This window comes from Ruditapes philippinarum, unplaced genomic scaffold, assembly GCF_026571515.1.
Source record: "Ruditapes philippinarum isolate M1 unplaced genomic scaffold, ASM2657151v2 ctg914_1_1_1_1, whole genome shotgun sequence".
NCBI lineage: Eukaryota > Metazoa > Mollusca > Bivalvia > Venerida > Veneridae > Ruditapes > Ruditapes philippinarum.
In genome coordinates, this window is record NW_026856575.1 from 162,770 (window position 1) to 177,549 (window position 14,780).

The 14,780-nt window shown below is 33.3% G+C and overlaps 1 protein-coding gene across 2 annotated transcripts in view; it reads right to left on the reverse strand.

Moving 5' to 3' along the window:
* LOC132747026 (la-related protein 4-like) overlaps window positions 1–14,780 on the reverse strand; it is a 65,214-nt gene that overhangs the window by 45,829 nt on the left and 4,605 nt on the right. For both annotated transcript variants that reach the window (XM_060736332.1, XM_060736333.1), the window contains exon 2: window positions 9,163–9,261. In XM_060736332.1, coding sequence (XP_060592315.1) covers window positions 9,163–9,219 — 57 coding nt within the window. In that variant the 5' untranslated portion in view covers window positions 9,220–9,261. The remainder of the gene's footprint in view (window positions 1–9,162; window positions 9,262–14,780) is intronic.

Below are 14,780 nucleotides of genomic sequence, written 5' to 3' on the forward strand. Positions count from 1 at the left end.
GTTTCCCCTCCCATTACCATGCCTGCTCGGGTAGTGTAGGAAGGTAGGTACCAGGACAGGTATGATTTTATTTTTTTAATCCAAAATATTTTTTATCGAACATTTTTATCATATTCATAGGAATTAAGAAATATTGTGAATGCTAGGCATCTGTTCGATGTGGATTTTACTGACAGACCCTGCTTTCCATATTAAGCTTTAAATTACCATAGAAATTCTGGACTTCAAACCAAGACGAGTCCATTATTCAAACTTAGTTGAAGCAGGGTTAATACAAGACACCTCATTCTTTTTCAGGGTCTTCTCTCCCTCTGTACTAATTGAATTCACTTGACTTAAGATCCATCCAAGATCATCCTCAAGTAAATCCTCTATCGAGATAGAAAAAGTAAAAACTTGCAGACAACGCTTTTCATTCTGCTGATCACTTTTGTTCATTTCTTCTCCTCCCATCTCGAAATATAGGAGACTAATTACTAGAGGTTGGAGCAGGTCTATATTAGGAAACTATGACATTACTGTGACATTCATGTGAACACACTCCTATTTTTCCTCTCCATATTTACCATGTTTATTGATGTCACTTTATATTGATCTCTCTCTCTCTTTCGCCCACTATCAAAACAAGAAATCACTTGCATCCAAGGGAGGTAACTTGCAAAAACAGCATTGGCACCACACCATGCAGAGTTAGCTGACTTGATAAATTCCTGCAGCATGCCTCAAGATTCTAATACTAATTTTCATGAAAATTTGAAAATGAATTGAAAATTGAAATATTGTGATGTGAACTAAGAAATTAATAAACAATGTAAACGTCATTAACAATCCACGCAAAGCACCCAAAATAGGTAAGGAATATTTGATATAGCCCTTACTGCTTAAGTCTTGCTGGTAATAAATACTGCATAATCAGTCATTAATGGCATATAACATTTAAATCAGTACTTTAATATTGGATCTTTTTTTTTCTTCTTAAAATCCTGGTACATTTTTCTCCAGTTTGATTGCCTTGAAATATTTTGGCTCATCTGGAGGCATGCAACTTTAAAGTATTCAACAACTTAAAAGCTACTATTTTTCATGTAAAACAAGCATACATTTGTAAATTCATTAGGTTTCTGCTTTCTTTAATGCATCACCTCAGCAGGTAAAAAGTCAAAAGGCCAATAATTTGTTATAATCCATAAAATGCAGAATTTCTTTATAACCAGTTCCTGTATTCAGCTTCACAAGGATACCTTTTACCTTACATCATTAGTAAAGGTAACTCTTAGACATTTCCGTAAACATTACTAAACAAATACCATCGACATTTCCAAATATACTTTGTGGCAGTAGAAATAGAATATCACACAAGATTTTACAATGCAGTGCACCAGTCAAGTTGACCTTGACATACCAGACAGTGGTCATGAGGACACGGGGAAAAATGTTGTTAACATATTAAATACATTAAGGTAAAGGTAAATATATTTTGTTTCAGAGTTTTGTTAGATCGTAACTCGACAATAAAAGTAAGAAACAATGTCTATAATTATCCACAGACAAAACCACCTGCCGGAGATGACATTTTAACATCGTATAAAACACAAATATCAATGTTCAAGTTTTAAAAACGTTCAACGAAACCTTAACCTTCCCTGAGTCAGAGGCAATGGTAACTCAATAACTAGACAATGCCTTCACTACAGAGCCAGGCCAACAAGAACATCCACACAAAATAAACGCAAGTCAAGGCAAGTCTATATCTACAGACAAACTATGACATGACAGTTAACACATCTGCCCAGTCTGACTCCGACAAGATCCCAATCAGTATTTTAATGCTCAAACCAGTCAGATGAATTTTTTTAAATCCCTGTAAAAGACTGCTTCCCAAAAGAAATTTTCATCAAAATCATGCCATTTTTCCAAAAAAAATTCAAACTAACATACAGCCTTTAACTTTCATCAATTTAAGCAATAATTCTCCCTAAAATTTAGAGGTCTAAGGCCTCTTTCGCAATTTCAAAAGAAAAACCCCTGTAATTAGGAATTGACTGTTCCAAATTATAAGCAGGGCAAGTCCATAACACAAGTTAAGAGTTAACTTTTCAAATGAGAAACATAACTTGGTATCCAAGGACCAATCTCATACAGGTCAGACAACAGTGTACCCAATTACCCTCGGAACCTTCAGCTTTTACATCTTTAAACTGAAAAGGAAAAAATTCAAGGAAAACACTACACTTTAACCCTAATTTTCAAGTAGTAGTGGGAGCACTGGCCGGATAATCTTTCAGCCTCCCTCTCATTTGCATAATGGTGATTTAATGAAGCACTTCAGCAGCGATATTAACTTTCAAGTGTTTTGCTATGCTGATTTTATGCGAAATGATCTTCACCAACAGTTCAAGGGAGTAGGAAATTAATTCTAAAATCACAAGAATGAGCAGTTAAAAGTAATTGAATATTTAACAGTGCAAATGTGCCGGCAAGAGGCTGAAACTGACTTACTTGGTTTTCAACATAGATTCATGGCATTAAATTTTATGAGAACTTGAGAAGAAGTTGTAAGTAACATGAAGAAAATAGCCATATTACACCGGTAAAGCATCAGTTACAGATTCCAAATACACTATGTAGATAAACTTCATATACTGATGCATGCCAGAAGAATGTTGACAAACTAATTTATTATCAGATATAAAATCAAAATGCACAGATTATCATGAGCTTACAATTTTCACCATTTATGATTTTTAACATTCATGTAACCATGTAATATGGTTTTTTTCCCAATCATTTAATGAATGGATTCATACTGTGTAATAGTCTGTGCACGTTTTATGGACATGGAAATGTCACCTGGCCCTACGAGATTATAAAGAAATTCTCCGAACTCAAAACTCCCTTCTCAGGCATTTGATTGGTCAGAAACTGTCATAGAATGTACACTGACCAATAAAAATGCTGAGATTTGAGACAGAACTCAGACAAAGTTTTTTAACCTCGAGGCCAGGATTGGACAAAAAATGACTTCTTGCCAGTATAATGTCAACATAGAACTTAAGCTTCAGAACTTTGATTTTGTAAGCACTAAGTCTATTTGTATGAATCCGCAAAACCACACTTGCTGAAACCAGTCCAAAATAGAACGGAGCAAACATGGGTGAAGAATTCACTAAGGGAGGTTACTCTAGGATGATCTAAAACCTGTTACAGCCGACACCTCTGGCTGACAAGGGAACATCTTCCATTTATATCAGCGGTAAAAAAACCACTAAAAAGTTGTTTATTTAATTTGGATTTCCCACATAAATTCTAGAATCTTGTTTTGTTTTTGGTCAAATAAATAAATATTTCAGTTATAAAATGGATTCAGGGGATGGAGGGATGTTTCAAAACTAAATTAACTTGTTGGTGCCCAAAGTCATGCCCTGAAACACAGGTTCAGGACGTTTATTCGGGGAGAAATTGTAAGCAACATGTAGATATTAGTGTATCAACAACATAACATAATTTCAAAATATGCAGATACCACAACAGTATGCTTGCATTATGTTCAACAATCATGTTTTAACCGTTGAGGTAACAAATTAACAATGCTCTGGTATACCCTTTTTCGCTCTTGAATTTTAATAATGGATGTATAATATGGAACTTCAGAAAATGTCATTTGGCCAGGCTAAATATATTTCTTGCACTATATATTATAATGCCAAAATACATTTTGGTTTGGTGACTGACTATGTTATCATGAAGTCCACTTCATTTGTATGAACCCGCTAACTTACACTTGCCAAAATAAAACTTAAGTTTCATGACTTTGATTATGTAAGCACTAAGTCTATTTGTATGAATCCGCAAAACCACACTTGCTGAAACCAGTTCAAAATAGAACAGAGCAAACATGGGTGAAGAATTCACTAAGGGAGGTTACTCTAGGATGATCTAAAACCTGTTACAGCCGACATCTCCGGCTGACAAGGGAACATCTTCCATTTTATATCAGCGGTAAAAAAAACACACTAAAAAGTTGTTTATTTAAGTTGGATTTCCCACATAAATTCTAGAATCTTGTTTTGTTTTTGGTCAAATGAATAAATATTTCAGTTATAAAATGGATTCGGGGGATGGAGGAATGTTTCAAAACTAAATTAACTTGTTGGTGCCCAAAGTCATGCCCTGAAACACAGGTTCAGGACGTTTATTCGGGGAGAAATTGAAAGCAACATGTAGATATTAGTGTATCAACAACATAACATAATTTCAAAATATGCAGATACCACAACAATAAGCTTGCATTATGTCCAACAATCATGTTTTAACTGTTGATGTAACAAATAACAATGCAGGTATACCCTTTTTCACTCTTTTAAATTTTAATAATAGATCATAGATTTGTATCATGAAAGAGCATTGTGTACAATATGGAATTTCAGAAAATGTCATTTGGCCAGGCTTAATATATTTCTTGCACTATATATAATGCCAAAATACATTTTGGTTTGGCGACTGACTATGTTATCATGAAGTCCACTTCATTTGTATGAACCCGCTAACTTACACTTGCCAAAATAAAACTTAAGTTTCATGACTTTGATTATGTAAGCTGTATGAATCCGCAAAACCACACTTGCTGAAAACCAGTCCAAAATAGGTAAGAGCAAACATGGGTGAAGAATTCACTAGGGGAGGTTACTCTAGGATGATCTAAAACCTGTTACAGCCAACATCTCTGGCTGACAAGGGAACATCTTCCATTATATATATCAGTTAGATTTTTCAACAGTAACAAATAATTATTAATAAATATACAGTTATTTATCTAAGTTTGAATTCCCACATAAATTCTACAATCTTGTTTAGTTTTCGGTGGAACAAAAATATGGCCTGGGCGAAAGTACAGTAGAACTTCTGTAAGTCGAAGTTGAAGGGACTTGCGTAAAAACTTCGACACATCGGGACTTCGACTCATGAATCACTCTCAATTCCATGACAACATTTCGACCCGTGACTAGTCCTAATTATAAGATCTATAACTAAACCTTTTTCATGTTTTTCCATCATTAATCTGATATACATTTTACAATGATAAATATAGCATGTTAAATAACGTTTTTCACGTCCCGTTGACGTATACAATAGAGTAACAAAAGGGGTAACAATACAAAAGGGCAATAACTAAACCAGCTTATAGTAAATATTTCGCGTATTATTCTCACGCGACACCGGGTCAAGGATGTTTTCAAATGAAAGTAGTTCTTGCTGTTTACTTTCAAATATCACTACGGCAATTAAAATAGAAACGATTAAAGCATTTTATCACACATTTTATGGCAAATAAAGGCTGTTTTTACACATGACTGCGTAATAAACAACTGTCACACAAGTTGATTGGAAATCATCTTCACAGCCAGATAAGGTGTGAAAAATGTCTCGAGATCAAAGATGTCAAAATAATCGACTTCGATTTATTTGTGATAAATTGCACAAGATTTCCTTTATACGGACCACGGAAAAACTTCGACACATCGAAAAATTCAACACATAAAAACTCGACTCATAAATAGGTTTTCATAAGGAACATATAGGGGGAAAAGTCGGGACTTTCATTTTTCTACGACACATCGAGAAAATCGACTAATCGAAGTTCGACTCAGAAGTTCTACTGTATATAAAATTTCATTTAAAATATGAAATGGATTTGTGGAATAGAGGAATGGTTCAAGAAACTTAATTGGCAGAAATTAACTTGGAAATGCCCAAAGTCATGCCCTGAAACTCAGATTTATGATGTTTATGTCGAGAAATTGTAAGTAAAATGTAAAAAAATAACTTATTAATATTAAATAATTATAAAGCAGGTAGAGATTCTAAAGACCTAGTATGTAAATAAACTTTGTCTGAAGTATTGCAACCACCTGATGTAATTTCAAAATTTGCAGATATCATAATTATGCTTGCAATGATTGTCTCTCATGTGTGTACCCTTTTTAACTCTCAGTTTGGCGACTGACCATGCCTGATGCTTAGCATAAAGTCTACTTTACTTGTATGAATCCGCAAAACCACACTTGCTGAAACCAGTCCAAAATAGAACGGAGCAAACATGGGTGAAGAATTCACTAGGGGAGGTTACTCTAGGATGATCTAAAACCTGTTACAGCCGACATCTCTGGCTGACAAGGGAACATCTTCCATATATATCAACCGTAAAATAAAACACTAAACAAACAGTTATTTATTTAAGTTGGACTTCCCACATAAAGTATAGAGTCTTGTTTTGATTTTGGTGGAACAAAAATATGGGCTGGGCAAAAGTATATAAAAAGTTCAGTTATATAATGCAATGGATTTGTGGAATGGAGGAATGGTTCAACAGACTTAATTGGCAGAAATTAAACTTGTTGGTGCCGAAAGTCATCGCCCTGAAAACACAGATTTATGATCTTTATGTTACAGAAAAGCGTTAAAAAACAACAATATAATTATATAGCAGGTAAAGCACAAGTTAGAGATTCAAAAGACCCTATGTAGACCGGGCTTTTTTTCTTTCTATAACAGGGGTCGATATAAGGCCCCTTCACAATTCAAAATTGCACTTTTTTTTCCACAAAGCGGCGGAATTTTTTTTCACGACATCAAAAGAGAAATATTGGGACTTTGTCTTCGAAATACATTGTTTACCTTCCAGTAAAACTTGATTTACGCCAATTGCAATAACACAGAAATAGTTTTAATCAAGTTAAATGGTTTTTTGCACATGTTAACTGGGTTAAAGTACAGACTTGAAGCAGATTTTACACATGCCAGAAATTATAATCAACCATTTCCAGTTTCAAAATGTCGCGAAATACCAAGTAAAAATGTCTTCCTTTTTTTCACAATATTATGATATATCACGCTGTTTTTCACAAAATGAACAGGCCCAGGCCCCTTCACAATTTTGACAAAAAATGCCCTTGTAGATAAACTTCACATATTGGTGTATGCCTGAAGTATTGCAACAACCTGATGTAATTTCAATATATGCAGTTATCATAATTATGCTTGCAATGTTTATCACTCATGTGTGTACCCTTTTTAACTCTTTAATAATAGATGGATTGTATAATATAAAGAGCATGTATGTACCATATGGAAATGTCATTTTGTTGCGCTAAATATAATACTCCAGAATATATAATGCCGAAATACATTTTGGTTTGGCGACTGACCATGCCTGATGCTTAGCATAAAGTCCACTTCACTTGTATGAATCCGCAAAACCACACTTGCTGAAACCTGTCCAAAATAGAACAGAGCAAACATGGGTGAAGAATTCACTAAGGGAGGTTACTCTAGGATGATCTAAAACCTGCTACAGCCAAAATCTCTGGCTGACAAGGGAACATCATCCATATACAATGTAACATGTATCAGTTAGCAAGCCTATGTGATCAACTGAATTGTCTTAGAAAAGTTATTGTACTCAAACCAGAGTTTTTCAGTTTGTTAAACTTGGGTGCTTCTTTTTGAATCTTTTATCTTACATACGAGTCTGATAAACAGACCTGTTCCTAAATGTCACTAACTGCTTATTTTCCCTGAATGTAGATGAGCAAAATAATATATTTCAACAAAATCAACCTTGATGAAAATATGCTAAAGATTTTAAGAAAATTAAAAATATTCATAATTCAAAAAATAATTTACATTTTGTTTGATTTTGCAGAATTTGTCACTATATATTTCTACTGTATAACTACCAAAGTGAGGGCAGTTTTTGCACATTTTGACCTATTTTTGGCAATTTTCATAGATTTAGATTGTCAATGTGTAAATTACTTTCTGTGCTCACATGACCAATATTTTACTATTTAATATATATTATTAATTTTCAAGAAAATTAGCATGAATATGGAGGCATGCTCCTTTAACTTCAATATTTCATAACATAACTGTTGTTGCTACTTGTTACGCAATTGAGAAACTTGCACAGAACTTGTTCCCAAAAGGGTGCTAAAAACAAATGTCTTTAAGACTTGATCGACAACTAAAGTAAGCAAGATATGGCATGTCATTTCCATATATACTATCGGAAATATAACAAAATTGAACTAATTAGAGGGCATCAAATGAGTTTAGAACCTCATTGTTTCAAAACTACCTGCTAATATTTCACGAAGCAAAAACATGAATAAGGCTGAAATCTACCTTCCAACATTCATTATAGATGAAAAGTTTATACAATACAGTAACAAATTCTTCCTCTTTACATAGATTTTGTACAAAATCAATGTTAAAATGGAATTAATTTAGCTGCTAGATAGTTGCAAAACTGTTTATTCCGAAAAAAACAGTAACTGTAAAATTACAATTATATTCTCATTCTGTCATTGCATCTGTCCACACAACATAAGCAGCTTACGTCCTACAAATCTTGTTTGTTAATTCACCACGCATTCAATCGAAAATCTAAATCCCTCAAAATCTTTAATGCAAAATTAACTATTAATACAATCACCATCAGAAAACTGCACGCTCATCAATATTAAATGATATTTTAGTTAATTTTCTAATTAAAACACATCATCATTATCAAAGATTGTTTAAGATTGACTCGTCAAAGAAAAGATGTGGCAAGATCTGCGTCAAGAGTTGAAATTAATGACAATAATCTACATGATCAATGGTTCGAGTCACTGATCATGATATATTGATTATACTCGTAAATTTCAAAAAAAAATAATTCTAGATTGTATTTTCAGTCAAACCAATGCTGTAAAGGTGACTGTCAAGTTGTACTGTGGAGAAAGATATCGGGAGTCTTTCTGTATGTTACTCCAGGCAGAACATGGCACCCAGTTTCTCACTTTCTATAAGCTTGGTGGATTGCTTACTTGCATGAAAATAACTTCTGAGTCCCTGTCAGGATTTGAACCGACAAAGTGGTCAAGGGCATATGATTCTAAGTCAGCAACTCCAACCACAAACACAACCAGAGAACAACATAATTCAACACCAAGAAAACATTAAAATGTACAGATTACAGAAAATGCTTGCGTTATATCCATAGATTTAACTAAAATACTCAAACACTTGCAAAATGCAAACAGAACTTTTGATTGCCATTCAAAGCATACAACACTTATAAACATTGGGTTTTGAATTTCATTTATGGTCAGGACTTACCGGTGTATTGTTGAGTTCCAACTCAGCTCCCCCGCTGGTTCCCCGGTCTGAAGTCATGAGGGTAGCCGAGTTTTCTCTTCCGTAAAGCCTCAGGGCCACCTGAAATTACAAACAAATCAATACTTAACATACATGTATATTCAAAATATAACATGGAATGAGTTTTACTGACACACAAGTTGTCAACATAATATTGCTTGAAGTTTTTCTTAAGCAATACCACTTTGCAGGGTACATTGTATTCCCATTTGATTATGCATTTTTTTGGCCCAAGATGCTTTTTATAATACACACCTAGAATGAGAAACTCCCACAAATTAAGATTAGTTCATAGAACACAAAGTCACTTTACCCACCCCATCAGAATTTTGAAAATCTTATAGGTCAAGGTTGTAAATTTGACAGGTCAAGGTCAGTTTTATGGGTCAAGGTCATATTTCAATGTCAAAATGGAGCTCTTATCAAGGATTGTTGTGTACAGTAGTGTCCAAGGTTAAAGTTATTGACTGTGCTGTAAAGTAGAGTCCAAGGTTAAAGTTATTTACACAAGACAGGCTGTTCCATTTTCTTTAGATACAATACAACTTTGTGTGCCTAAGACTAATTTAATTCAGGGTGGCATCAAACACTGAAGAGTATGTCTTTCAGTTTGTTGTCTGTCTGCATATGGCACCTTACTGGTAATGTAGTATTTAAATATTGACTTCGTGTGATTATATATAGAAATGTTTGTTTCCCTCAACAAACTATCAGCTATATATATAACAGTGTGTATGCAATGACAAATGTTTATTACAGTTTAGTTCATATTACTTCATTTTATTGTAAAAATATTTTTACATGAACTCACTAAAATGATTTTCTTTATCCTAATCACTATAAATACCATATCCTTAAATGGACCTTAACACGTTTTTTGGGGGAAAATAAGTACTGACTGAATAGCAAACAGTGCAGACTAGTATATGATCAGACAGTTAGATCACAGATAAAACTTGTTGCAGCCAGGCTAGCTGGCTATGGTTTTAAATGAACCAGGATTGAGGAGTGTTTCTATTAGTATATGAAATTTGATTTTTTCCGTTTACACTTTTAGTGAGAGATAAACAACAAAATTCTTGACAACTGTGGGGTAATGCTGGAAATATAGTAAGTGGGGGTACATGTAAATTAAAGAACATGCAAACCTTTTGCATGGAAGTTGGGACGCTTTTACCACCAAGCAATTGCTGTGGTAATATTGTAGATAATTACATGGTATACATAAAGTTCTATAAAGTTGCAGTGAGTAATTATTATTTCAGCATATACATAATCTCATAGGGTTGGTACCAGCCTATTAACCATTGATTGATATTTACCAGGCTATGGTACAGACTCTCTGCTTTAAATTTTGAAATTGAAACCCTCCGGAATCAATATATTAAAAGGGTAAAATAAGCCAGGGGCTTCAAAATCAACTATCTGTATTGCCCAGGTTGTCCCACAGCCTGTACGGACAAGTGGAAATTTGAAAAAATTTACCATATAAATATCATACGGACAAGTAAAGAAATGCTTCAGAGAAAAAAATAGTAGTAAGTCAAATCAGATTTTGCCGGCCACAAGTTAAGCGGTCAAAAGTTAACACTGATGTATGTGCATGGACAGCCTAGTTTTATATTGGAGACGCAGGCAAGTTTTAATTATTGTCACCCGAGTTAAAGTAATGTCATAAACTTTATCTGGAAATACCAAATGTAGGCAAAATGTTAGTTATGGAAATTCCTCTTTCAATATACAAGATGAATTCTTAAAATATTCCTTAGTGTAAAGCCATATATTTCTTACTAAATAACTCTCAATTTTCTGGCCTGTGGGAATTTCATTTCTATTGAAATGTACAGTAGTGCTGTAAATTAACATGTACAAGATAGTTCTATATATTTCCCATTCTTAATTACAATATTCAGCATTATTTTTTCTTAATACAAATTATATGTAAACAGGAAAGTGACAGTTGACAACAATTTGAAACCAATCCCTGGATAATATTTCAGTGCAAAGAGGTCAAAACCAAGTATTTGTTAGGAATTAGTTTCAATTACACCAGCATATTTGAACTGAATGTCACATTTATTCATAATGATGTTAATAAACTTAATTAAGCCAATTTATGCAATAATTTACTTTGCCTTCAATTTGGACATAAAATACAGCAGATAAAATTTTAAAGACATTTAAATTGCAAACAACAGACAATGTAATTACATGAATTACAAGCTATGAACAGAATGGTAGACAGGGTTTTTTTTTCAATCAATTTTCAAAAAAACCTGTGGATTTGTTTCTGGAGGGAAAAATATAACAAACCAGAAAGGGGGAAAACCTGAAATTGAATGGGATTTACCTACACATATTTTATAAAATTTTCAACTTCAATTTAATTTAGCATGCTTTCTTTCAGTCAATTAAATTTATCAACTAGCCAACACAAGTCAGCTGCTGTTCTGATGAAAAATGAGCACAGGGTATTTCAGAAAAAAACATATATATAGCATTTGATTTTTAAGGGAAAAATATATCTATATTGGGATAGGGGAAACAGCCTTTATTCGGGTAAAATATAGGGGGAAAATAATCACTGACAGAATATAAAACAGTTAATGGCAAGACCTTGATTATCAAAATTATAACTATCAAACGAGCATCTTGTACATGAACACAACAGAACGTTTACAAGTGAACAAAAAGAAAAATACAAATTATAAACATATACACGAGTTTGTTAAGTGCAAATGTTTTCATCATAATAGCAAAAAAAAACCACCACACAGTTTATACCTTGTCAAAACTGACAATAAGTGATCACAGCGTGTTTACACTCACTTAACGATCCGCTCATTAAAATTAATTACAAACATTTTCATCTTCATCCAGGTTATTTTCTTCAGGCTAAGGTCATAGTGTTAAACTTAAATGTTCATTAAAACTTCATTAAAGTAAGACTGGCTTGTCGAACAAATTTTCTGCAATGAAATTTCAATTTCTAAACTTTTAATTATTTAATAAAAATTTATGTTGGAGCTTAAGCTTCTTTTTCAAACAACGAAGAAAATGAAAGTGAGAAATTTAACAATGAGACATTATTTAATGTGGTGTTATCATGATGAATGTTTTTCCAATTTAAAAGCTAAATTTTAACAGCATAATGAAAATAAAATTTTGCAAATAATGGCATTATGACGCTTATTTTCAAAAGGGCCCTTGACCCACTCATAAAAGTCAAAAATAAAACACTGAAAAATGCTAGCCCACAACATTTCTGGAGGTATAATATGCAAATGTTTACTTGACTCTGTCTTAGAAATTGGTAGTCTGTGGCATGAGGCCACTTAATACAGCATGGGTCTGGTGCATTGTGTACACCGGTCTTACTGTCCTGTGTGAAACCACTCTAAGCATGAAGGGAAGGAACGCACTACTTTTTACATGGCGGCTTGAACACCGAAGTGATAGAACAAAACGCAAATGGGGCCAGTTGAAAAATTAAACTTTTTCCATATTCTGTTGGCATAATAGCCATTACATCATTTTTACTCAAAACATGCACCAAAAACTCCTTCTGACAATCCTTTATTGGTTTTACCCAGTTTCGTTCAACACGCGTGATAGTATTTCATCGATTGTTAGTTTAAATTAAAACCGAAAGTGAAAGTAGTTTTGAATTTTGAATAAATAGTAACACAGTGGAACTATCAATAAAACTCTGGAAAATAGTGATTTCTTTTGAAAGCAATAAACGATTTTAATCACTTGAAAAGATATATTGTGTTTTATAAAACAAAAGTGTCATCCCTATGCGGACTTCTTTATGTCGGAGTCATTTTTACCCTCATTTGGGGTGAGTAATGCGTCGTAAGACACAGGTCGATATTTGAGAGATGGGTGTGTATACAATGGGGTCTGGAGATATTACAATGTTGGTGGTCCGTCCTGCCAGTAGATTTTTTGGCCATAAAAGTACCTCAAGAAGAATTCATCAAAAAAAAATTAACTAGGGTTCTCTGGAATTTTATCTTGTGTTCTTTTTTGAAATTAAAACCCATCTAATTCCATCCAAAATGACCTGTCCAGAACATTGCAAGAGATGGCCAGTTTGTGCTGCATTTATTTACCAAAATCATTAAGAATAGCGCCGATAGCAGGAAATTGTGTTTATACATATATATATATTATACCCTATTCTGGCAGAGCTGTAGTACAACCAATCATACCAGAGTTCATATTCTAACACTACAGATTTTCTAGTCATAAAAATCTACAAGACTGTCAAGCGTTTCTGGTTGCACTTCATCGTTGTCAGTCATAACAGGTGAACAATTTGACAAGTATATTTTTTACCAAATCTAATCAATGTTTTCTGATCTCGAATTCTGCCAATTGTTTGGAGTCATGAATTTTTTTGTAGAACACTTTCCATTTCGTAATACGACTTTAAAAACAGGAAATCAGTAGCTCTGAAGATGCAGGCTTGATTAGATTCTGTCATTCACTTAAAATATGCTTCGCAACAGTACATGGATAATGATCTTTAGATTACTAGTTCAATGCATTAACCCGTTAACCACTAGGCCATGCCACCTCATAGTCCTTGAATAAAGAAACCTGATACAATGTAACATTAAGGTACAAGTTTGTGTTGTTTTTATATGTAAAGTAATAGTTGATATCAATAAATAATGAATTCAATATAGTTTATAAAATTATCTTTTATAAATTAGTTTAATACAGTTATGCCCTAAACATTTAGACTTCTTTGATTGTTGGCCCATAATACAGGAAATTTTGTGCTTAATTTGAAATTTTCCAGGTGCATGACTCATGTTTTCCTTTTGACCTATGAATTTGATCAACAGGTGTGATTAGTTAAAGTAGATAAAGTGTGTGAGCATCAGATAATTGTGCTGGACTCAATTTATAATGGTAAATGACGTCAAATTTTCAACATTTATCATCTTCGCCTCGATTTCGATTTAGTCATGTTATTTGTTGGTCACATGCTAATCCAGGGCCTTTTCACTAGTTTTGGGGAAGGCGCCCTAGCCCTTTTTGTGGGGAAAAAATGCGCGGTTTTCATACTTTTGGGGAAAAAAATTATATTTTCCACTGGCAGTTTAACCACTTTTACTATAAATAAAGACTTATTTAAATCATACATTTTGGGGAAATATCATAATATATTTGCATATTTTCCTCCAAACATAGACTTTATTTTGGGAGCTTTCTGTTTAACATAAGTTAAAGGGATTTTTTTACAGATCAATTTATTGGGGCAGCACGAAATACCCAAATATACCCAAATACACCCTAATATTGCACAAATATACCCAAATATTGCCTAAATATACTTAAATATTGCCCAATTATACTAAAAATAAATGTTTTAACCTAAAAAAAGTGCTGTTTTTATCATGAATACAATATACACTTTCACTAAGATATAATCAACCATACCCAAATATACATTTCCCTATCATTGTGTTTTGAACCAAAATACAGTCTATATATGTACACCATTAATGATGCTATATTTGGGTATATTTGGGTGTATTTGGGTATATTTGGGTATATTTGGG